General features: G+C 42.1%; 2 protein-coding genes across 2 annotated transcripts in view; both read right to left on the reverse strand.

Annotated features, from left to right (window-relative positions):
* LOC145395470 (single insulin-like growth factor-binding domain protein-2) overlaps window positions 1-15,635 on the reverse strand; it is a 116,026-nt gene extending 100,391 nt beyond the window's left edge. Inside the window, exon 1 of the mRNA XM_080269072.1 lies at window positions 15,610-15,635. Within this exon, the coding sequence (XP_080125198.1) occupies window positions 15,610-15,620 (11 nt within the window). The 5' untranslated portion in view covers window positions 15,621-15,635. The remainder of the gene's footprint in view (window positions 1-15,609) is intronic.
* LOC145395484 (single insulin-like growth factor-binding domain protein-2) overlaps window positions 1-25,074 on the reverse strand; it is a 197,579-nt gene that overhangs the window by 155,758 nt on the left and 16,747 nt on the right. The window lies entirely within an intron of this gene.

A 25,074-nucleotide genomic window follows, 5' to 3' on the forward strand; every position in this document is an offset into this window, starting at 1 on the left:
ATAGAAAAATTTTACATACTCAAGTGTTTTATTGAAGAGTAAAAATATTAAGCTGGGGGTTAGATGCCAAATACATATCCAGGCGACCTTTAAAGGTATGTACTGTATTACAATTTACTACATTGGAGGGCAATTTATTCCATAAATTTACAACTCTATTGGAGAAGAAATGCTTAGCTTCATGCGACTGGAATCGTTTACCAATTATTTTATGTCCATTGCCTCTAGTGTAATTCGAGTGATCAGCTGTGAAGTATTTATCAACAGCCATGTTATCATGTCCTTTGAGTATCATGAATACTTGAATTAGATCTACTTGTAACCTCCGTTTTGTTAGGGTAAATAAATTCAGGACTTCTAAACGTTCCTCGTACGGTTTATTTCTCAATCTAGGTATCATCTTTGTCATCCTTGGCTGCACTCTTTCAAGCTTTTCCATATCCTTTTTATAATATGGCGACCAAAACTGAACGCAATACTCCAAGTGCGGGCGTACTAAGGAATTATACAAAGTGAGGACAGTATTATCGGATTTATATTCAAATGCTCTGCCTATGAATCCAATCAATTTATTGTTTTTATTTTCACAGCTTCAGTACATTGTTTGCTTGGTTTCGAATCGTTTGTTATTATAACTCCTAAGTCTTTTTCATGGTTTACCTTATCAAGTTGAACATTATTCATGCTATAACTAGCTCTTACATTTTCACTGCCAATGTTTAGCACTTTGCATTTATCATTACTGAAATCCGTTTTGCCAGACTTGGGCCCAGTTAAACAGTTGATCAAGATCTCTCTGAATTGCCTGCCTTTGCAGTGCTGTGTCTGCTCTGTTACCTATTTTAGTATCATCAGCAAATTTTGAAATCTTACAACACAATCCTTCATCAATATTATTTACATATCTAAGAAAAGAATAGGACCAACACTGAACCCTGCGGCACTTCACTTGTAACGTTTATGCAGTCTGACTCTTTTCCATTTATTACAACCATTTGCTTTTGTCCAGTAAACAAATCTTCTACCCACTCGAGAACACTGCCGCTGAGACCATGTGCCTTTAGCTTCTGAAGGAGTCTTTTCTGTGGAACTTCGTCAAAAGCCTTTTGAAAACCGAGGTAGACTGAGGGTATTTCCTACTACGAAGCTAGGAGAAAGGTGCGGGTGTTGCATGCAACTCCCACACTGACTACCTCCTATCCTTTGGCGGTAATGCCCCGTCCTGTGATGTGCTCTGTCGAGACACAAACTGACCCTGAGCCTGTTATTAATGTAAATCACACTGCATTTTCAAATCTGCCTGTTTCCTGTTCCAACTCTCTCACTGATACCCCTACATCTTCTTACTCTCAGGCTGTCGCTACTTCTCAGTTGGTAAAACCTAAACAGAAGCCAGACAAGTCTAAAGAACTTAATTTTACCACCCTGAAGCAGTCACGTCCTCATGTTTATCCTACTCCTGCTCCAGCGAGGGAGACACAACACAGCTCTTCCTCAAAGGGGTCTGGGATCCTCATAAATGACGAATCAATGGAGATTTCAGTTAACAAGAACCGGGATTGGTCCCCCAGTTGTCGCTTGCCAGATGGCAGGCGATCACAGAAAGCTAAGCAGACAGGCCCCTCCCAAAAATCTTAAACCATCAGGTTTATTATTGTCCAATGGAACTGTAGGTCTATTGGGAATAAACTACAAAATCTAAGTATTTTGCTAGCTTTACATGAACCTGATGTTGTCTGTTTACAGGAGACACGACTGGAGGGTCATCCTGATCCTCCTTAGTTCAAACACTACCATTCTTATAGATGATATGAGAGTCATGGCACTGCCATATACACAGACAAATCACTTTCACAATTGGAAGTGGTGCTGAATTCTGCTCTGGAAGCTACCACATGCAGAGTGAAATTTGGCAACACATATCTGTCTATTTGTTCCATTTACTGTCCTCCCCGTGGCCCCTTTGATGGTGATGCTTTCACCTCATTTGTCAATCAGCTTCCGGGTTATAAATTAATTTTAGGTGATTTTAACGCCCATCACTGTCAGAGGGGAAGCTTAAGGAGTGATGGCAGGGGGGAAGCAAATAGCTGACCTCATATTACAGTCAAACCTCTGTCTTCTAAACAACGGTAGAGCGACTCGTGTAGACGACCGCACTGGTAACATGTCATGTATAGATCTGTCCTTCTCATCTCCCAATATACACACTAACATCTGCGACCTGTATGATGACTCGATGGATAGCGATCATTTTCCTATCTGTCTTTCTTATTCACGCGGTGATTCTCGGCCTCCCCCACCACCTAAATTTAACTTTAAGAAAGCAGATTAGGCGTACTATTCACGGGTCACCAATCTAGATATATCGGGAGACAACATTGATGAGAAAGTTCCACACCTACAGACTTCCACTATACACGCAGCTGAGGCTGCCATTCCCAAGACATCTACAATTCCAAACAAGCATAGAGTTTTGTGGAGGACACCAGATTGCCGACAAGAGCTCACTAAGCACAATGGGAGATACAGAATTTTTGAGAAACAGCCAATAGAATCAAACTTTATTGCCTGAAAAGCGGCTAAGGCTGAGGGAAGGAGGACAATTAAAGCACCAAAACGGAATAACTGGCCTAGTTTTGTGTCCATGGTGAATTGCACCACCTCCCTAAGTCAGATCTGGTCCACCATAAATGTACTTAAGAACAAGTACACTCGGTCACTAATCACCACATTTGGGGTGGCCGGGAATGTCAGTGACGATTCCGTGGACATTGCCAATACTATTGCCGACCATTTTGCCCAGGTAAGCAGCTCACCCAAGTACGAGCCTTGCTTTCTCCACCATAGGCATACGGCTGAGCTGCAGAACTTAGACTTTGCCACAGAAGACGGAGATACCGGCTACAGCACCGAATTTACATTAGATGAACTTCTCCTTGCCCTAAAATCCTGCAAAAGCTCCAATCCCAGTCCATCCACCATGAAGTACGGTATGATTCAGCATCTTACCCAGGCCAACCTGAGTAAGCTGTTAGCGGTGTACAATGAGATTTGGGCGTCTTGCATGTTCCCAAACTCATGGCACTATGCACACGTCATACCGATACCTCGCCAGGACAGTCGCCTTACGAGTCCCAGTTCACTTCGATCTATTGCGCTGACTGACTGTCTATGTAAGGTCCTTGAATGCATGGTTAATAAAAGGTTTCTTTTTGTTTTAGAGTCGAAGGGTGTGTAAAATGATCAATAGAGTGGATTGCGTAAATACAGGTCCACTCCGGAGCATTTAGTGCACCTGGAGCATTGCATAGCCGAGGCGTTTGCCAATCGCGAATTCATGATAGTAATTTTTCCAGATATTCATAAGGTTTATGTTATGACCTGGCATAAACTCTACGCTTATGGTTTAAGAGGTAATTTGCCAATTTTCCTTCAGAACTTCCTTTTTCTGACAAGTTACCCTGTAATGTAACATCGGACACATTTGTCTAGGAGAACAGGGTACCACAAGGAAGTGTGCTTTGCCCTACTTTATTCAGCGTTGCCATTAATGACATTCTGTCGTCTGCTTCCGTCCCCAGGATGCTTAGATACGCACTCTATGCTGATGATTGTGCAATGTGGCACACTTCCCGCAATGCACAATCCTTGATACAGCAGATTCAACTGGCACTTGAATCTGTTCAGTGTTGAGCCCTGGAGTGGGGATTTAAATTTTCTGTCCCTAAGTGTGTCAGTGTTGTTTTTACTCGTAAACTTAATGTACCTCCTTTGCATTTAATTTTAGATAACCAGCCAATACGTTTTCAAAATTCAGTAAGATTCCTGGGTCTACATTTTGACAGTAGGCTCAGTTGGAGAACACATATTAATCATTTGCTTGCTTCTTGTAGTAAAAAAGTTAACGTCCTTAAGTTTCTTTCCGGTAAATCGTGGGGACCAGACAGAACGTCTTTATTGATGGTGTATAAGTCCCTTATCTGTTCTAAGCTTGACTATGGCTCACAAGTGTATGGGTCAGCATCGGATGCTGTACTCCATAGACTTGATGTGCTTCAGAACGTGTGCTTGCATATAGAGTATGTCTTAGAGCCCTTCGATGTACTTACGTGGAGCGGCTGGAAGTGGAGGCTAATGTGCCTTCCCTCCGTCTACGACGACACCACCTGCTATTTTCTTACGGTATCACCACACACCGTAAACGCTCACTTGTCCTCCCAACGTGACCAATCCTCCTACAGTGGGAATACCTGTTGTACGCAGCCCTCAAGCCAGTGGCTGTGAGGCATCACTTCCTCTGTGAGGCATTAGGGTACGATCGTTCTAATGGGGATCAGGTTTTAACATCAAAAATAGCTACCTGGTAGTCACTTACTAGCAGCTTCAACACAGACTGGCTTCCTGTTGCTAAGTACAAGGCGCCGGAGGTGGAGGTGCGACAGTTGTTCTGAATGATCCACATTAAACACCTAGCATCTTTCCACTTGTACACCAATGGCTCAAAGTTGGATGAATATGTAGGTGTGAGTGTGTGGTCTACGGAGTGCCACGCCTGTTTTCGCATGCCCCCCTATACTTCTGTATTCACTACCGAGTTATTTGCCATAGATCAAGCTATTGACTTTGCTTTGCATTCAAATCACGACAGTTTTGTCATTTTTTGGATCTAAGTTTGCCCTTCAGGCAATTCATTTGTGTAGGACTGATTCACATGAAGTCCTGGCCGCATTATCAATAAGCTGCCAACATATGCTAAATCCTTCTCTCTGATCTGGGTGCCTGGTCATTGCGGTATTTACGGCAATGAGCAGGCTGACATACTAGCTAAATTGGCTGTAGAACTCGAGGAGACTTGAGACTTTCCTTGTGAGCTTCAGTCTAGTCTCTCTTTCGGAAAGAAATCAATTAATCATCTGTGGCAAAGTCAGTGGACCGACCTGGCAATTCCATCAGTCAAAATGACCATATGTGACTGGTCCACTTCCTCTCAAGGAAACAGGCTGGAGGAGGTCGCTTTAGCTCGCCTCCGCATGAATTCCACCCTAATAACATACAGACACCACAAATTGACTTAGGACCTACACACAGAATTGCTGTGGGAGAGTTGTCTGTCTTTGCTTTGTGTTTCCACCTCTACCAAGTGAATTTTTTGCTTAAGAAGTAACTGGCAACTCCTCTGGTGATGGCGGGAGGTGATGAAACACTCAGTTCGTCAGTGCTTGCCCAGAAGTGAGAGTGGGAGTATATGTTCCCGTCGCTCCGAGCTTACACCTCCCTCTTTTTTCGTATGCATTACTGTATGCCCTGTTATTTTCCTAGAGTTGAGTTGGCATGACTGGAAAGTACTGCTCAAAGGATGAGAGGGTCCGTATCATTGCATAGAGACAGGATAATGTCCCTATCAACATGATTTGTGAACGTACTGGATGTGCAAAGTCGACCATCATGAAGATTCTTGCTGCAACGCGCGGCGGGCCACCTGATGTACAAGCATGGCGGTGGAAAGAAGAGGACGACTTCCAGAGGTACAGATACGCTTCTGAAGAGGGAAGTAATCAAGAATCCTCGACTGATAGCAGCAGAGTTGAAGAAATGCATCCCCAGCTGTTACAAGACGTCTCAGTTAGAACTATCCAACACTGCTTGCAGAAGGAGCTGGGCTTGTCAAGCCACACCACAGCCTAGAAACCACTTCTCACTGACGCATGAAGAAGCAGCGCATTCAGTTTGCCAAGAAGTATGCACACTGGACATTGAATGAGTGGAGAAAAGTTGTTTTCCAATGAAAGCACATTTCAAGTGTTCCAGGTGCGTTCTGGCAAAGTCTGTCGCCCTGACTCCCATAGTCAATAGACCCTCCTTACACGGTGCCGACTGTTAACCCACCCTGTACAGACCACTTTTTGACCACTGGTACCCCCCAATCCCGACCATTTTTCGACCCTTTTTTTTTTTTTGCTAAAACTTCCGCTTTTGGTGAGAAACATCGAAAATTCATAGAGAAATCGCTCACCTGAGGTTTAAAATACTCATTACAGGTAGGAGAGCCTCCTTACCTTACTGGGTTTTCTATCAGGCTGGCACCAAAGAAAACGAGTTCTATGGGAGGATAACTATTTCACACCACTCATAAACGGTATTTATTTATTTACTGTTACGAATTTATATGTAGTACAAGAGTATATTGGTTTTCAAGCAGTAATATAGGCATTATAAGCATTGTTTCACTCACTAATACCTGACCTTTTTTTGCCACATTACCTGATCATCATTTCTAACTGTTTCTTCCTCTAATGCTATGTAAAGTTTGTCCTCCACATTGTCATTGATTGGGGAATCACTCTGGCCCTGAATTTCGTACCGTGGCATGACATGGCTATACTGGCCAGGTCACTGATAAAAGGTGAATTGCTGAGAAAAGGGCATGCGGGGGAGGAGGTCATGCTGGGTAAGGCATTGTCTCTGCCTGGCATCTTGTTGAGGAAGGTGTCCCATGTATACGTACCAAAAATGACTCGCGAAAATTGAAAATTGTGGAAATTATGAACCTTGCAATTGCAGGACGTTGAAGTACGTCCTCGGGATTAGCTGTGACAAAACGTGAGGACGTGGAAGTAAGTCCTCGGGACGGCGCGGGTTAAGCATCCGCAATCAGTAATGGTATGGGGGTGTTTCTCAGGTAAAATGGGAAGGGGAGGCCTCTACTTTCTTCCTGAGAACTCGATGATGAATGGTGGCCGGTACATTCAAGTTCTGAAAGATCATTTGTCAAACTTTTTTGCTATTCATGGATGCAACTTTTTCCTGCACGATTCAGCTCCATGTCACAAGTCAAGAAAGGTGACAAAATTGCTTCAGGATAATCGGATTGAGGTCCTCGACTGGCCTGGCAACAGTGCGGATCTAAATCCGATAGAAAACTGCTGGGCAAAGATGAAGAAAATAATGACTGGGAAGAAGACACCCAGTCTGGACAACCTCAAGACTGAAATGACAAATGTTTGGTGCAAAGAAATGTCCTTAGATTACTTTAGATATCTAAGTAATTCCGTGTCAAAACGCATCCAACTGGTCCTGGAAAACAAGGGAAACATGATTTCATATTAATGAATGGCATTTTATGAACAAATATTGTGATATACTATGATTTCTGTGCTTTTTAATACCTTGTGGGAGTAGGTCCTAAGTCAGTTTGAGGTAGCTGTATGTTACCATACATTAACAGACAATTTCCACCGCGATGCACCACCTGTGACGCAGTGTTATCCATCAGTCACATCCTTTTGTACTGCAGTAGGTATGAGGAGAAACGTACTTCTCTGGCTGCCTACTGTAGGGCAAAAGCGCTCCTTTCACACTTGATTCTGTCCTGGGTGATGGGGACGTTGGTGTGACTTATGAACTGATGACTTTCCTGAAAGAGACCAGACTACTCAGAGGGTTGTGATTTATTTTATGAATTTGGTAATGGTTTATCTATTTATTGTATATATCTCTATTTCTACACACACACACACACACACACACACACACATATATATATATATATATATATATATATATATATATATATATATATTACTTTTTTCTTTTTTTGATTATAGGGTTAGGGTTTTTGTACATACATCAACACACTTTTATATATTTGTGAGTTGCACGGGGAAGTTCCATTCATAAAACTGTGTATTCTTTTTTTCTTCAGGACCAATAACGTCGCAATTGTCCTTTTTACGCATTTTTTACATAAATTTCATTTGTATTAGGTTATATTGTAGTAGTATAGTAATGAGTTTGCATGTGACGTATAGGTGGATGTATTTGTCCTGGTACTATCCATGTATACTGATGTATTCTTGATTACTTATTATGTTTCATAATCATGATTAATAACTTATTATTGGTATGAAATAGATGGAAATATTTCATATAATTATTCTGGCTTTCATGATTATCGATTCTTGCTGGCCTAATGCCCCTTCAGGGTGATGGCCATCAAAACACACACACACACACACACACACACACACACACACACACACACACACACACACACACACACTCACACAATTACCTCCCCAGGTGTTACCCTAAAAGGATTAAAGAAAATTACTAGCATGCAGTGGGATTCTAGCCTGTTAGGGGGAGAGGGAGAGGGGAACAGGGAGAGGAAGTGGGGGGAGAGAGAGGGATGGGGGATATGAGAGGGCGTGAAGGGGTGGAATGGAGGAAGGAAAGAGAAAGTGAGAAAGAGAGAGGTACAGGTGGAGTGAGGAGGTTGAGGGAGAGTGATAGGGCAAGGGAAAGAGTGGAAGGGAGTACAAAGGACTACAATGGAAAGCAAACAGCAACAGACCTTATGGTCCTTTTGAGGCTGTTTGTTACAGAGCACTGTAGACTATGACTACGAAATCTAATTCTACATGCTGAAGGATAAGGATAGTAAAGCAAGAAGGCTCCCCCAGCCTCCAAACCCTCCAGTTAATTCTGGCAAGAAAAAGTGAGGAAAACCACCATGCAGCATGGAAAAATTGACATGAAAATATCAATGGAAAGAATGAAAAGGAAAAGCTACATTCTATAATACATTATCTATAAGCTACCAGTATGAATAACCTGAATGAGAAAGTAGTAAAGTAAAATGAATAATCGAATAAATAAATAACTAACGCATGACACTACACTTATGTACGAGTACGTTGAGTTAAAGGGATGTCTGGAGACACAACGTGGAAATTGCACAGTGCACAGTGTGGATGTTCTGCGGTGGTGCGGCAGCCTTGCCTGGTGCTATTAAGGTAAGCAGCAGTCAATCAGGCCCCAGCTCCGTTCATTCCACTCAGACAAGGCACTTTCCCATATGGGACAAGCACACAAGTCACCTCCTGAAGCAGTGACCCCTGGTCCATAAAAAAAAAATCCCGATTGTGGTTACTTAAATAACAGGGGCCCTCAGTGATCCACAGCCCATCACAGGTCGAAAATATGAGTAGTGACCGTTAACTCATGACTATCTGTGCATATCCTAGTCTGTGAATACACTATATTTGCATTTAATAAATTAATCCAGGCTCTAAAAAAAATGAAAAATGAAAAATTATACATACTGAAATGTTTTGTGTAGGGGTAAACATATTAAGCTGGGGGTTAGACGACAAATACTTATCCAGGCGACCTTTAAAGGTTAGTACTGTATTACAATTGACTACAGTGGAGGGCAATTTATTCCATATATTCTAATATACTATAGCAGTAGCCGTGCGTCTGTGCATGTGTGTATTTTGGGCAGCCAAAAATACACATTCAAATTGCACCAAAACTGGCAAAAAAAATCGCAAAAAAAATCGCTGATGTGAAAAAACTTGGTCTCATCACGATTGAAAAATTTACACTATATCTAATGAGTGATCAAATTTTGACCAAAAAACGCTGGCCTCGGCACAGTTGGTTGCCGTGATCCAGTGGTTAATCTCGGACTTGCATGTGGACAACTTGGGTTCCATTCCCGAAGCTGCAAATAACACGATCATTTGGTTAGCTGCAAAAAATCCAAGTGACAACGTTAGACTAGAACAGCACATAAACGGACCATCATGGGCCCTTCGATGTCACCTTGACGGCCGATGGTGACAACATTAGACTAGAACAGCACATAAACGTGACTCGGATTACTTGAAATTATCGTAATGCGCGCGCGAAGCGCGAGGAAACAAGTGAGAAGCACGATGAAACGAGTGTGAAGCAAGAGAAAGCGAGCGCGCAGCGCGAAAGCCCTCCACAGGAGCAAGTGCGAGAGGGCCCAAAGGGCCCAAGAGCACTTGTTACTACTCTGTTAAAGAAGAAATGCTTAGCTATATGCGACTGGAATCGTTTGCCAGTTATAATATGCTCATTGCCTCTAGTATAATTCGAATGATCAACTGCGAAGTATTTATCGACAGCCATGTTTTCATGTCCTTTGAATTTTTTGAATACTTGCATTAAATCTCCTCATAACCTCCATTTAGTTACGATAAGGAGATTCAGGGCTTCTAAACGTTCCTCTTACGGTTTATTTCTGAATCTAGGTGTCAGCCATCCATCCCAGGATGGAAATGTTCCTGCTTCCACACACACACACACACACACACACACACACACACACACAGGTAGGACCATTCCTCCCCACACACAATACACTTGCAACTATCCTACAAACACACATACACACACACACGTACAGTACATACACACACACACATACACACAGGTACGACCATCCCCCCCCCAAACGCATACACACAGGTGCGACAATCACACACACACACACACACACACACACACACACACACACACAGTGGCGTGGGTGACAGAGCACTCGACTCCAATTCAAGTGACCTAAGTTCGAGCCCCGCTCAGACCGCACTAATTGCGTGAGTGAGATGAGCTCTCACCTGTGAAGTGTAGATCAAGAACCGCTGTGGTGGAAGGCCCACATGGGTTCGAAACTCAGTGGCGTAAAGATTAGGCAGTCTGTCCCCTTGTTCCTACGCCTCACTCCAGCCACACTGAGGCTAGATAGTGTGTCGGCGCTCTTCAGGAGCATCCAGGGTCAGCCTATTGACCCCTTTAGGTTAGTATACTAGATTAAGGACCTGTGTATTTCCAGCCACTGGCTGCAATGAATGAATAAACCAAAAATTCTTCTTATTATTACATACACACGTACGACCATCCTACACACACACACACACACACACACACACACACACACACACACACACACAAGATTTTCTCAGAAGAAAGGAAATGAGAACAGTATAAGGGGAAATTACTCATCATGGAGGGAAGTGACTAGCGTACTTCCACAGGGCTCAGTGCTGGCACCAGTTATGCTTTTTGTACAGTATATAATAGACAATAACAGTGGAAATGAAAGCTATCTAAATACCGGTATGTTTGCTGATGATGCAAAAATACAAAGGAGAATTACTAACACAGACTCTTGCAAAGAGCTACAAGAAGAATTAAATAAACTTCATGAATGGAGTAATACATGGCAAATGGAATTCAGTGTGGATAAGTGTCATGTAATCAAGTTTGTTAAAGTGGGAAAAGACCAGATTGCGATTATAATTAAGAAAGTAAAACCCTACACATATCAGAAAGAGAGACGGACCTAAGTGTAACAGACTATCTCCGGCTGACCACATCAGTGAGAAGGTACAGAACATGTATACACTGGTTGCAAATATGAAAATAGTATTCACATACATAAATGAAAACATGCTGAGAAAGATAATAACATCATTCATCAGACCAACGCTGGAGCATGCATCAGTAGTCTGGAATCCTCATCTCAAGAAACACTTTCCTGTAGATAAGATTGTAAAAGTTCAAAGGGCCGCTACAAGATGGGTACCAAGCTTAAGAGATTTAAGCTAAGAAGAAAGACTAGAAAAACTGAATCTGCCAACACCACAGGAACCGATCAAGTAGCAGTAGTAGTTGTTCCCTATGCAATCTGACCGAACAGTCCCGACCAATCAAGTTTTTCAGAATGATATGTAAGAGCTTCATAATTGTTTCCACAAAAAGTGGACGGATTTTGTCTGGCATTTTAGGTCTGTATTTCGGGTATCCGTTAGTAGTTGCAACCCCGTGAACCCAGTAGACTGCAGGAAACTAACTCTGCAGCCCACCATCCTTCCATCAAGAGGTGTAGTTGGGTGGGAGGAGGTGAGAGGCGTTTGTGCATCCGGGCAGGTCCTTCGTCCTTGTGCACTGGTGCCATCTCGGGAAGGCGTCCCCCTCCAGCGTCAGATCAGTATCCTGTCCTTACATTAAGAACAAACTGAACCTTGTAGAAGCTTGCCTGGTATAGGTGAGTTACTAATAATCTACTCGGATCCCATATTTATTTTATATGAATAGTGCCGGGACAAGTTAACTCTATGTGAGCAAAAACATAGTACATTGTCAATACAGTCATACAGATAAACATTGTATGTACACATCTAGTAGCACACATACGGTAGTTAGGTAACAATAACATATTCATCCATCTAAGAATGGTATGAGAAACAACAGCACCAACTGAAAACAATTTATTGAAAACAGTCTACATAAGTTTCATTTGTCATAGAATAAAATGTAAATGGTAAAGAAATACATGAGTTGTAATGCGTGATGTGACAACTGATGTGGATTATTCTAACACTTGGGGCGGTGTTCTCGTGAGGTTAGGAAGCTTAGTAACACCTCTTCCTTACCTGATGATTTCTGATTATACGCCGTTACTGTATATTCTGAGGTACTCATGCAATCTATGTCGACATTAAAGAGATAAAAGAAAAAAAAGAGGACACTAATGGATTGTTTGGATCATAAATCATTAAGGAACAGGTGTTAGACGAAAATACGAGCCTTGGTGGCGTAGTGGTTCAAGGTGCCAACGGAGAGATGATTATATTCCGACGGAGCTTTGATCTGAATCCCAGACAGGCAGCTGGATTTTTTTTCTATCATGCAGTGTCATAAAGGCCCTGGAATGGTCACTCATACTTAATCCTTTATATCCATGACGTCTTTTTTCTTAGCTTGTTTTTGCCACTATCAGAAAAAATTAATTAGTCAAGATCAGACCTTCATTAAATATATATAAATACCTCAGGTTCGAAAAGACTATGTAAAGGGTAATATAAATATCTGGATAAAGTAAGAAAAAAAAATCTAACTGAAGGCTTTAGTAATCTGGACAATACTAACCTAGCCAGATGACTTAGCCAACATGTAACCATTAATCAACACTTGCTTCTTTATCTCTTTTCTATCGCTACTTCCCCGGTCACTGCTCCTCTGAACTGTCTGCTTGCATCCTTCCACCTCTACGACGGGCGCGTAACACCCATCTAGCAACAAACTCTCATCCCTTTTCTGTCCAACTCTCTAATGCAAGAGTTAACCGTTACTCCCCGTCCTTCATTTATGCAACGGGTCACCCCTGGATCTGTCTATCTCTGTCTGTATTTCCTACTTCCTATGATCTCCAGTCTTTCAAACGCAGTGAGTCCAGGCATCTCGAAATGAACAGATCTTGAATTTGGCTGACTTTTGTATTGTTTTTGTTTTTCCTTGGAAGGAATTGTTTGAGGGCTACTAGCCTTTGGTTCCTTCTTACTCGCATAAAAAAAAATAAATAAAGATGACTAAATCATCAGATAATTACCTAACTGAAGGGTCGAATATTCTGGTCAATAATAACCTAGACTGATGACGACCAACCATTCTTCAACAATGATAATAAACAGGTAATCACGTTGGCAGGCAACGTCAGCAGGTGATAACATCAGCAGGTGCATGGTCAGCAAGTACGGTAATAAAATGAGCCGGTGACACTATTAACAGGCAATAGTAGAGGGTAATATAATCAACAGGTAGGTACATCATCAGGTAACATCACAGGTAATTAATACACCACCTAGTCGCTAACGCAGTAGTCATGTCTCTCGCCTTCCTGCTGCTTGCACCACAGACCCGTGCCACACTTGCCGTACACATTCCAGATTCCTCCACACTCCTCACCTGGGCCCTGTGGCGGAGTGGGATTAAGGCCCGTATTATCGACGTTTATGGAAGCCCCCTAACGCCTCTTCCTTAGCGATTTATTTTTTGGGTACGGTGGGTTCATATTCTTCTGCTCATTATATATATTATATGCACATATGGTAATATTAGAAGGATTTATATAACGCAGATAAGGACAGTAAGGAGTAATAAGCAAAATAAATTGCTTATGAAAAGGTGTTAGGGAGCTCAACCAACGAGAATACGGGCCCAAGTTTGGTAAGTTTAAGTGGGGTTGGTGTGGATTAGGCTGGGAAAGATTAGGTTGAGTCCGTTTATGTTAGGTTAGTTTAAGTTAACCAGTAATGATGATTGTAGATTGGGTTGGGTTAGGCTAGGGATCTTAAGTTTGCTGGTAACTAAGATTGCAAATGAGGCTAGGTTTGGTTAGGTTAGGTTACGTATACGGTACTGTATTAAGTTTGTTAGAAACTAAGATTGCAGATTATATGAGATAAGGTTTGGTTTGATTAGCCCTGCTTTGCTTAGATTAGGTTAAGTTAGGTTAGAGTTAGATGTGGTTTGGCTGGGTTTGTTTTGGATGAGTTGGGTTGGACTGGGTTGGGGTGAGCCGAGGTGTGTTGGGATGAGATAAGAAAGGCTGTGGACAAGAGTGTAAAAATTATCGTACGACCATTTTACTGAGCATATCCAAGAATAATATAAAGACTTACCTTTAATATTAGCTTTACTAGTACCAGACGATTTTATTGAAGTTAAAAATAATGTCTCGTACTGAATAGGTTGTTGAAGCCTGTCTCTAACCCTGCGGATCGAAAAATCTCTTCTAAGCTTAATGGAATTGGTTGCAGGCAGAATGAAAATACGTGATCAGAGTAAAGGAGTTTGAAAGAGCTAGAAACAATACAGACGATGGAATAAATGATGAAAAGGGTGGATTTAGAAAGAGTACAAGATTTGCAGACCAGGCCGGATATTTTAAGTTAATGGTGTTAGCATCCAAATATATTTTTAGAATAAGAACACTTACGATACATTAATGTAAGTTGAAGAAAACTCAACATAAGGTGGACTGGCTGGTTACAAGAAACTGATATTTCATAATAACATCAAAGTGAAATGAATGGTTTACCTTGGTAGACAAATCAGGTTAGTGTTCCTAGCAGGTGGGAGATGTTTGTACAAAAAAATGTCTGAAGAGAGGCTGATTGAAGAGTGCTGATTGACTTTCAGGTTCAGCTTACTTATACTGATCAAAGTCCGGATGGAAAAAGCTGGCGTAATCAGACGTAATTATAATCTAGAATTTACTTCTCAATCCTACTAACTTACGTATTTAAATGTTTACCTACTTACCTACTCGCCCATTTACCAGTCTACATACCCAACTACTTATCTGCTAACCGATCTACCCACCAGCCTGCTGTACTTACCTTCCCACACTCAAGGCAGCAGTCACACATATCCATCACCGTGCCATACTGACAGCCTTGTGGAACGCCTGTGCAACTACACGGGAGGCAGCTGAGGGCAGTGGTGCTGGCAAGGAACAGGAGGTTACAATGAGAGAGGAGGGGAGACAGCGGGGAGTTTAAGATGGGGAGAAGTGGAGAGAAGTGGGGGAGAGGGGGAGGAGGAAGCTGCTATAAGGGGAGAGAGCGGAAGAATAGGTAGGGAAGGAGGAAGGAAACATGAAGGAAGGAAGGTGAGGAAGAAGAGAGGATAAAAAGGGAGAGGTGAAGTAGGGATAGGGACAGAGAAGCAGGGGAGAGAAGGAAGGAATGAAAGGGGTAAGTGTGGATTGAAGATGGGAGGGTAGGACGTGAAAGACAGAGAGAGAGAGAGAGAGAGAGAGAGAGAGGACTGGCTGTGCGAGAAGGGGAAGGAAACAGGGAGAAGTGAGGTGGAACTTAAAATCCATAAATGATATACTGGTATATACAAGATAAAGGGCAGTGAATGGAAGCACACGGAAATAATAAACTGAATAATACAGGAAACACACCGCTCTGATACTAGATAAAATGATACAGTTTTGCTTACCTTGCTACCATAACGCCCACAAGAGCTAATGTAAGAAACAGCTTCATGGCTGGGGACGATGAGAAGATATCACAGGTACAAATCACAGTTGTAGAGAGGTAGCCTGCGGTCCTACCGGACCCAGGTTCAAATCCCCGCTGGGGCAGGGAACAGTTTAAGGATTTGAACTACATTTAAAGGAGACTTTGCCGATCTACAAGAAGACCCGCCGACATGTCGTCAAAGTACCCCCGCTAATACCAATACGCCAGTCCTGTATGAGACAGCCCTAGCATGTATTCAATATGGACGGTGAGTCTTAGCGCCGAAATGGTGACATGTAGTGGTGTATGATATGTAGGAAGTCTACTGGGCCTTGAGAGCAGGCTGTGAGGCCTATGCCCAGAGTCGAGCACATAAAAAAAAAAAAAAAAAAAACTGTCTGGAGTGGTACTGAGCTCCAGGTGTTTCGGGCCCCTTTTTAAACACACTCTGGAGTTTGGATATTTTAGCTTTTTCCTACTTTCAGTAATGGCAGTCGCAAGGAATATGATGACTAAATAGCACCGCCACCATTAACACCTGTAGCAGACGAAAAACAAGAATCTTAGCATGGAAGGTTTCTTCCACTATACACTGATATATGATTTCAGTGAATTGTAAGAATATGTTATTGTCTTTTGGGCAGTTCGTGTGATTGAAAAACTGTAACCAATAACTGGAAGCATATTCGGCGTTTGTCAACCCCGCCTCTTTTATCTGTTGACGTTGATTTGGCATCTAATGGTGACATCACTCGCTCCGAATTACTCACAGGCTACCCAATGGCCACGTAATCGACCATTGTAAACACCGCCCTCTTGCTGTGTGTCAAGTCAGGAGCCAAGTATCTGTGAGAAGTTTTATATATACTGTACATATACACACAGAGAGCAGGCCAGCATGCTCTCCAATACAAATTTCTCTATCTTCACCAAACTACATGCACAGTACACACTACTCTTCCATTTCCAAAATTTCAGATAAAATCATGGTTTCTCAACACTCAGCCTCGGAGTCTCCAGGGGGGGGGGGACGTAAATGACTCCACCTTCCGCCCCTCTCCCGGTGACGACTTGAGCTGCCAGGAACCAATGTCTGACACTTTTTCTTCATTTCTGCAACATTCGCGGCCTTTCCTCTAACTTTCGCTCTGTTGAGCACCACCTCTCCTCTTCTAAACCTCACCTTCTCTTTCTAACTGAGACTCAGCTGTCTGAGGCAACTGACAGCAAACCCTTTTCTGTATCCTCCAACTTTCTCTATTCTCATTTCAAAGCCAAAGGTGGATGTTGTGAATATATACGCAACGACTTCTCTTGCTTTCGTGTTCCTGAACTCGATTCTTCTGAATTCTCTACACTCTGGCTTCGGCTTTCCTGTCATTCTCTGACTAAATATATCTGTGCAGTTTACTTATCTCCTGATTCTACTGACTACCAAAAATTCTTCGACTATCTAACGTCTACGATGGAACACATTCTATCCATTTCTCCTTTCTCTGAAATCTCCATTTTAGGAAATTTCAATGTTCACCACCACCTTTGGCTCTCCTCTCCTTTCACTGATCCACCTGGTGAACAAGCCTACATCTTTTCTATCCTTAATGACCTAGAGCAGCTTGTACAGCATCCTACCCATATCCCAGACGCCTTGGTGAGAGCTCCAACATACTTGACCTCTTCCTTACAATTAATCCTTCTGCTTTCATTGTCAATTTTTTCTCACCGTTGGGCTCCTCCGATCACAACCTTATCACCTCAACATGTCCTATCACTCCGGTACGGCCTGTGGACGCTCCAAAGAAATGTCGTCTGTGGCACGTTGGACCTGCTGATTGGGAGGCCCTCAGGCAGTACTTCTTTGATTTTCCCTGGAATGATTATTGCTTCCATGGCCGGGAACCATCTGAGTGTGCCTTGTGCATTACAGATGTTATTCTCTCGGGCATGGAAGCATACATTCCTTTCCCGTATCCTTTGTCTAAAGCAAGAAAGCCTTGGTTTAATCACACTTGTTTTAATGCTGTCCGCAACAAGGAGAGGGCCTACAAAAGGTACTGGAGACAACCCACCCCTGAATCACATCATCTTCACATTTCAGCCTGGAATCGTGCTAAGTCTGTTCTTCGCTCTGCTAAAAATAATTTCATCTGTACTAAATGGTCTCAGCTCTCCAACTCGAATTCTTCCCACTCCTTCTGGCACCTTACCAAAAACCTTTCTAACAAATATCCCTTATCATCCTTCCCTCCTCTTTTCAACTCTGATGGTTCTGTAGCTTTTTCTTCTACTGATAAAGCAGATCTCTTTGCACAGACTTTCTCGTCCAATTACCACCTTAGACGATTCCGGTGCTGTTCCTCCATCACTTCCCTCCTCTGACTTCCTCATGGCTGACATTAAAATTTCTTCAGTTGATGTATTTTCTGCCATCACTGGCCTCAGTACTAACAAGGCATATGAGCCTGATGGAGTCCCTCCTGTTGTTCTCAAGAACTGTGCTTACACCGTGCCTAGGCAAACTCTTCACCTTTGTCTGTCAACATGTACCTTTCCTTATTGCTGGAAGTTTGCTCTCATGCAGCCAGTCCCAAAGAAGGGTGACCATTCCCAACCCTCTAACTATCGTCCAATTGCTTTAACATCTTGTATTTCAAAAGTTTTCGAGTCAATTCTCAATAGAAAAATTTTAAGGCATCTTTCCTATCACAAACTTCTTTCTGATCGTCAGTACGGGTTCCGTCAGGGACGCTCCACTGGCGATCTTCTCACCTACCTTTCAGATTCCTGGTCATCCTCCTTTCAGGACTTTGGCGAAAGCTTTGCCATTGCACTTGACATCTCAAAGGCTTTCGATGGAGTCTAGCATAAACCTTTAATTTCCAAACTCCCTCTTACAGTTTCTATCCTTCTATCTGTGCCTTCATCGCTAACTTCCTTTCTGGTCGTTCTATAGCCGCTGATGTAGACGGCCATCGTTCTTGTCCTAGATCTATCAACAGTGGTGTTCCTCAGGGCTGTGTCCTATCACCAACTCTCTTTCTTTTATTCATCAGTGACCTTCTAAGCTGTACATCTAACCCTATCTACTCATACGCTGATGACTACACCCTTCACCTTTCCATTCGGTTCCTGCAACACCATCTCAGCAGTTACTTCAATAAACAAGGGATGAGGGTATGGCACACCTAATGTCTGATTTGGCTCGTATCTCTGACTGGGGTAAAAATAATCTGGTTGTTTTTAATGCATCTAAGACTCAGTTCTTACACCTATCATCCTGACAAAATCTTCCACAGGTATACCCATTTATGTTTAATAATACTCAGCTTAATGCTGCATCATCCTTGAACATGCTTGGGGTTTCATTTACTCGGGACTTATCTTGGAAAGATCATATTGCATCTCTTGTAAAATCTGTTTCCAAGAGATTAGGTGTGCTAAGCCGACTCTGTTCTTTCGTTACCCCTGCACAATTGTTGACTCTATACAGGGGTTTTTATCCGCCCCTGTGTGGAGTACAACTCTCATGTGTGCGGAGGCTCCCCACATACAGCTCTTCTCAATAGGGTGGAGTCAAAGGCTTTTCGTCTCATTAACTTTCCTCTTGTTACTGACTCCCTTCAACCTCTGTCTCTTCGCTGCACTGTTGCATCTTTATCTCTTTTCTATCGCTACTTTAATGGTCACTGCTCCTCTGAACTGTCTGCATGCATTCCTCCACCTCTACGACGGGCGTGTAGCACCCGTCTGGCAGCAAACTCTCATCCTTTTTCTGTCCAACTCTCTAATGCAAGAGTTAACCATTACTTCCAGTCCTTCATTTATGCAACAGGTCCACTCTGGAACTGTCTCCCTCTGTCTGTATTTCCTGCTGCCTATGATCTCCAGTCCTTCAAAAGCAGTGTGCCCAGGCATCTCGAAATGATCGGATCTTGAATTTGGCTCTCACTTTTATTTTGTTTTTCTCTTGGAGGGAACTGTTATTGCAGGCTCATGGCCTTTGGTTCCTTGTTCCTCGCTATATATATATATATATATATATATATATATATATATATATATATATATATATATATATATATGTATGGAGCTTCTGTGGTACAGTGGTACGGTGTGCGTTTTCGTACACAGGAGAACGAGGGTTCGTGCCCCGCCAGGGTAAAAAACTTTGGAAGCATTCTTCCGGCCATGTAGTACTTTGGCGGACATTAGGGGTGTGGTGGTTGAACCAGTGTTGTGTACTATAAAGTATGCTTGCACTCAATCTGCTTGCACGGGCCTATTACACTTGATTCACCGACAACACACACATCCAGAGCCACTCCAGCACAACAATCACACTTACAAGCACTTCTCACCTTACATACAATCTCTACTAGACAGCCTAAACCACTTCGTAGAGATACTTTGGCTGTATTGTCCCCACTTCAGTCGGGATAGGCCAGTCCTGGAATGGACACTCAAATGACTGATGGTGATATATATATATATATATATATATATATATATATATATATATCCATCATCCAATCCTAAGTTTCCCCATGAGGAGTGTAGGAGCCCGGGGCTAGGCAGTTGGTCCTGACATTTAAGATGAGAGTGACCAACCTCACTCATCCCTGAGTGGCATTACGTGAGCAATAAACCCCAACCATCCCTTGGATATAAACCTTCACTGGCTCAATCCGACTTGAGCACAATAATTACGTACTAAACCACCAGGTGCCAAAATTTGGTTATATGGTTACCACCCCACTTAGTAAAAAGTTTCCTGGTGTACAGGAAACCATTTGGCTTGTCACTCAGTGTAGAATCACCAATAGGCAGAAGATAGAGGAAAGAATGAAGGAATGAAAGACAGAAGAGGGAGTGTAAAGTCACTCATGGGCAGAAAGATGAGGAAAGAATGAAGGAAAGAAGGATAGAAGAAGATGGAAGGAAAGAAAGATGGAGGAGAGGACAGGGCAGACACCCGATAGCAGCACTACATTGAGTGAGTGGATGGTGAATGCCCCCACCTACCACTATATATATATATATATATATATATATATATATATATATATATATATATATATATATATATATATATATATATATATATTTGCATGTGTATGAAGGTGTGTTTATATATATGCAAGGATGTGTGTATGTATGTATGTATGAATTTATGTTTGTACTCTACGGTATATATATATATATATATATATATATATATATATATATATATATATATATATATATATTTTGACTTTATGGCCAAGGGCTTTGACCCCAATGGTTGATAGGCAACAAAAAGGGAGGGGGGGGGGAAGTCAGTTTCATATCAGCTCAGTATGAATGTAGCTCAATGTCAGTGCATATTGTATAGCTCTGATATTTGTGAAAACAGTGAAGTTGGCAAACATTAAGTGTAATTCCTCAGAAAATAAAGACAGCAAACACAAGAATCCATTGTTTATTTACAATGCCTGAGCTCATCTTATGTTCTGTACACTGAAAGGGTGACCATATGTAAAAGAAATCACTGAGCAACATCCTTGCTATATGGTACCGAACTACTGCTGCTGGAGTCTGTGGCAGTGTGGGATGGGGACACAACAATATTCTTCTCCACATTTAACCCACCGTGTCCCATTGACGTATATATATGTCCAAATGATTTGTCACAGTGACTCCCGTTGATGTATATAAACGCACCGCAGTTGCAAGGTCCATCATTTGCACATTTTTAAAATTTTGCATGTGAGTTTTGGTACGTATTTACGGGACACATTCCTCTACCCAATGCCAGGCGGGGACAATGCCTTACTCCGCGTGACCTCCCCCCCTCCTGCACACCATTGTCTTGGCAACTCACCTGTTACCAGTGACCTGGTCAGTAAAGACATGTCACACCACAGTACGAAATTCAAGGCCAGAGTGATGCCTCAATCGATTACAATGTCAAGGACAAAATTTACGTGGTGTTAGAGGAAGAAACAGTCAGAAATGATGATCAGGTAATGTTGCTAAAAAAGGTGCGGTATGTTGATGTGCTTGGTGAGTGAAACAACGCTTATATCACCTATAGTACTGTGTGAAAACCATTATACTTTTGTACTTCATATAAATTAGTACCAAATAAGTAAATAAATACCTGTTATGAGTGGTTTGGAATAGTTACCCTCCTACAGAACACGTTTTCTCTGGAGCCAGGCCCCATAGAAAACAAAGCCAGGTGCAGGTATTGTTACCTGTACCAGCATTATAAAGCTCAGGTGAGCGATTTCTCTATGAATTTTCGATGTTTCTCATGAAAAGTGGAGATTTTAGCAAAAAAAAAAAATAATAATAAATAAAAAATAAAAAATCTGCCAGGGACTGGGGGAGGTCATTGGTTAAAAATCTGCCGGAATCGGGTGGGTTAAATCTACGCGGGATGAAATTCAGGTGGGAAAACAAAGCCATAAGTGCAAAACTGTGAGTGCTGTGAACAGTGGACTAATAAAAGGCAACAAAGAAGGCTATCCACTGAATTTAGTGAAAATGTGAAATTATTGGAGAAAGACCATCCTCTTTTACTTTAGTCTGGCCCAGATTTTCATCATGTTGCAGCTCATCTCATGGAGTCCAATGGAGGCAGGACAGTGTTACGGCTCCACAAGGCACTTCTTTCTGAGTAGTATCATAATTTAGTATTTATATATTTATACAACTCGGTATTGGAGATGGAGATATGGCAGTTTTAGACCAAGCAAAAAGAGTAGTCATTTCTGCTGATGATGAAAATTCAACATGTAATAGATTCTAAGCCTAGTCCCGGGTTCTTGTGCTCCTCATGGGGTGACATACAATTGGACGATGGATGGATGAGTGGATAGAATCTATATGGCAGTCTCATTAAACAAGATGGAAAGGGTGGTGGTCAAAAGCAAGAGCAACAGTGCAGAGAACTAAAGGCTAAGTTGGTGGGAAATAAAGGGGGGAGGGGGTGATACTGAAGAACGTAGAGATGCACCCACCCTTACTGTGTGATCATGACTGACGTATGGGCCGCTGGGCGGTGGGCCGGTGCTTGGGTACAGCTGAAAACTGCCAGATATTGCTTACTACTTAATTATTGTTATTAATTTAAACTACTGAAGACAGACTTTATGTTACATATTCACAAGATCAAGGAAGGCATGGGTCAGCTTAGCGTATCTAATCTCTTGGAAGCAGATTTAACAAGAGAGGTAATATGAACTTTCTATGACAAATCCCGAGAGAATGAAACTCCAATTATATTTAAAGATGATGCAGGATTGAGCTCGATATTGTTAAAAATTAGAGGGTACATCTGTGGAAGATTTTGTCAGGTTGATTGATGCAAGAACTAAGTTTTTGTTGCATTAAAAACAAGATTATTTTTACCCAAATCAGAGATATGAGGTAAGTCAGACATTAGGTATGCCATAGTTTCATCCCTTGTTTGTTGAAGTAACTGCTTAGATGGACGCTGCAGGAAGAGAATGCAAAGGTGATGGGTGGAGTCATATAAGTGGGTAGGGTTAGATGTACAGCTTAGAAGGTCATTGATGAATATAAGGAAGAGACTTGGTGACAGGACAGAGCCCTGAGGAACATCACTATTGACAGCTTTAAGAGAAGAGTGGTGGCTGTCTACAACAGCAGCTATAGAATGACCAGAAAGGAAGCTAGAGATGTGGGCACATATAGAAGGATGGAAACCGTAAGAGGGCAGTTTGGAAATTAAAGAGTTATGTCATACTTGATCGAAAGCCTTCAAGATGTCAAGTGCAATGGCAAAGCTTTTGCCAAAGTTCTGAAATGAGGATGACCAGAAGTCTGAAAGGTAGGTGAGATGATCGCCAGTGGAACGTCCCTGACGGAACCCATACTAACTGTCTGAAAGAAGGTTGTGAAAGGAAAGATGCTTAATTTATTTATTCTTTTAGAATTAAAAATAGACTTGAAAATTTTTGAAGCACAGGACGTTAAAGCAATTGGACAATAGTTAGGGGGATGGGAATGGTTACCCTTCTTTGATACAGGCTGACTTAAAGGAAACTTCTGGCAAGAAGGACAGATGCAAGTTGATAGACAAAGGCAAAAGAGTTTACCTGGGCAGGGTGTAAGTACAGTTCTTAAGGACAACAACAGGGACCCCATCAGGCCCATATGCCTTGTTAATACTGAGGCTAGTGATGGCAAAAAATACGTCAACTAAAGAAGTTTTAATGTCATCCATGAAGAAGTCAGAGTGGGGAAGTGATGGAGGATCAGCACCGGAATCATCTACGGTGGAACCAGAGGAGAAAGTCTGAGTGAAGAGTTGTTTATCAGTACAACAAATTAGCTACAGTGCCATCAGAATGGAATAGAGAAGGGAAGGATATTGAGGTAATATTGTTAGAAAGACTTTTGGCAAGGTGCCAGAGGAGTGGGAAGAATTCAAGGAATTCAAGGTGGAGAGTTCATAGCATTAATATGAATGCAATTATTTTTGGGAGAGCGAAAAACTGACAGAATGATTCCGTGCAGAAACATACAAGAGATGAGATTCAGGATTGCGTTGGTCTGGTACCTTTTGCAGGCCTTCTCCTTGTTGTGGACAGCATTAGAACAAGTGTGATTAAACCAAGATTTTTTGCATTAGTAAAAGGATACGAGAATGGAATGTATGCTTCCATTCCCGAGGGAGTAACCTCAGTAATGTGCAAGGCACATTCAGATGGCTTTTGGGCATGGAAGCAACGAACATTCAAGGGCATACGAATCAGCAGCTCCAAATTGCCACAACCAACATTCTTTCGAGGGTCCACAGGCCTTACTGGAGCAATAGGACAGGTTAAGGTGATAAGGCTTTGATTGGAGGAGCCCAGAGGAGAGGAAAGATTAACAGTGTAAGAAGAAGAACTAGTTGTATGGAGTAGGTCAAGTATGTTGGAACTCTCTCCAAGGCGGTTAAGGATATGGGTAGGATTCTGTACAAGCTGCTCAAAATCATTAAGGATAGAAAAGATGCAGTCTTGTTCACCAGGTGGATCAGTGAAAGGAGAGGAGAGCCAAAGGTGGTGGTGAACATTGAAATCTCCTAGAGCGGAAGTTTCCGAGAAAGGAGGAATGGATAGGATGTGTTCCATTGTAGAAGTAAGATAGTGGAAGAATTTTTCATAGTCAGTAGAATTATGGGATAAGTAAACAGCACATATATATTTAGTCTGAGAATGACATGAAAACCGACGCTAGAGAGTAGAGAATTCACAAGATTCAAGTTCAGGAACACAGATCAAGATATGTTGTTGTGAATATACACATAACAGCCACCTTTGGCTATGAAATAATTATAGTGAAAGTGGGAGGATACAGAGAAGGGTTTACTATCAGTTGCTTCAGACAGCTGAGGCACAGTTAGGAAGAGAAGGTGAGGTTTAGAGGGGGAGAGGTGGTGCTCAAC

This window comes from Coenobita brevimanus, chromosome 4, assembly GCF_032717465.1.
Source record: "Coenobita brevimanus isolate Jiangsu-jjx chromosome 4, ASM3271746v2, whole genome shotgun sequence".
NCBI classification, from domain to species: domain Eukaryota; kingdom Metazoa; phylum Arthropoda; class Malacostraca; order Decapoda; family Coenobitidae; genus Coenobita; species Coenobita brevimanus.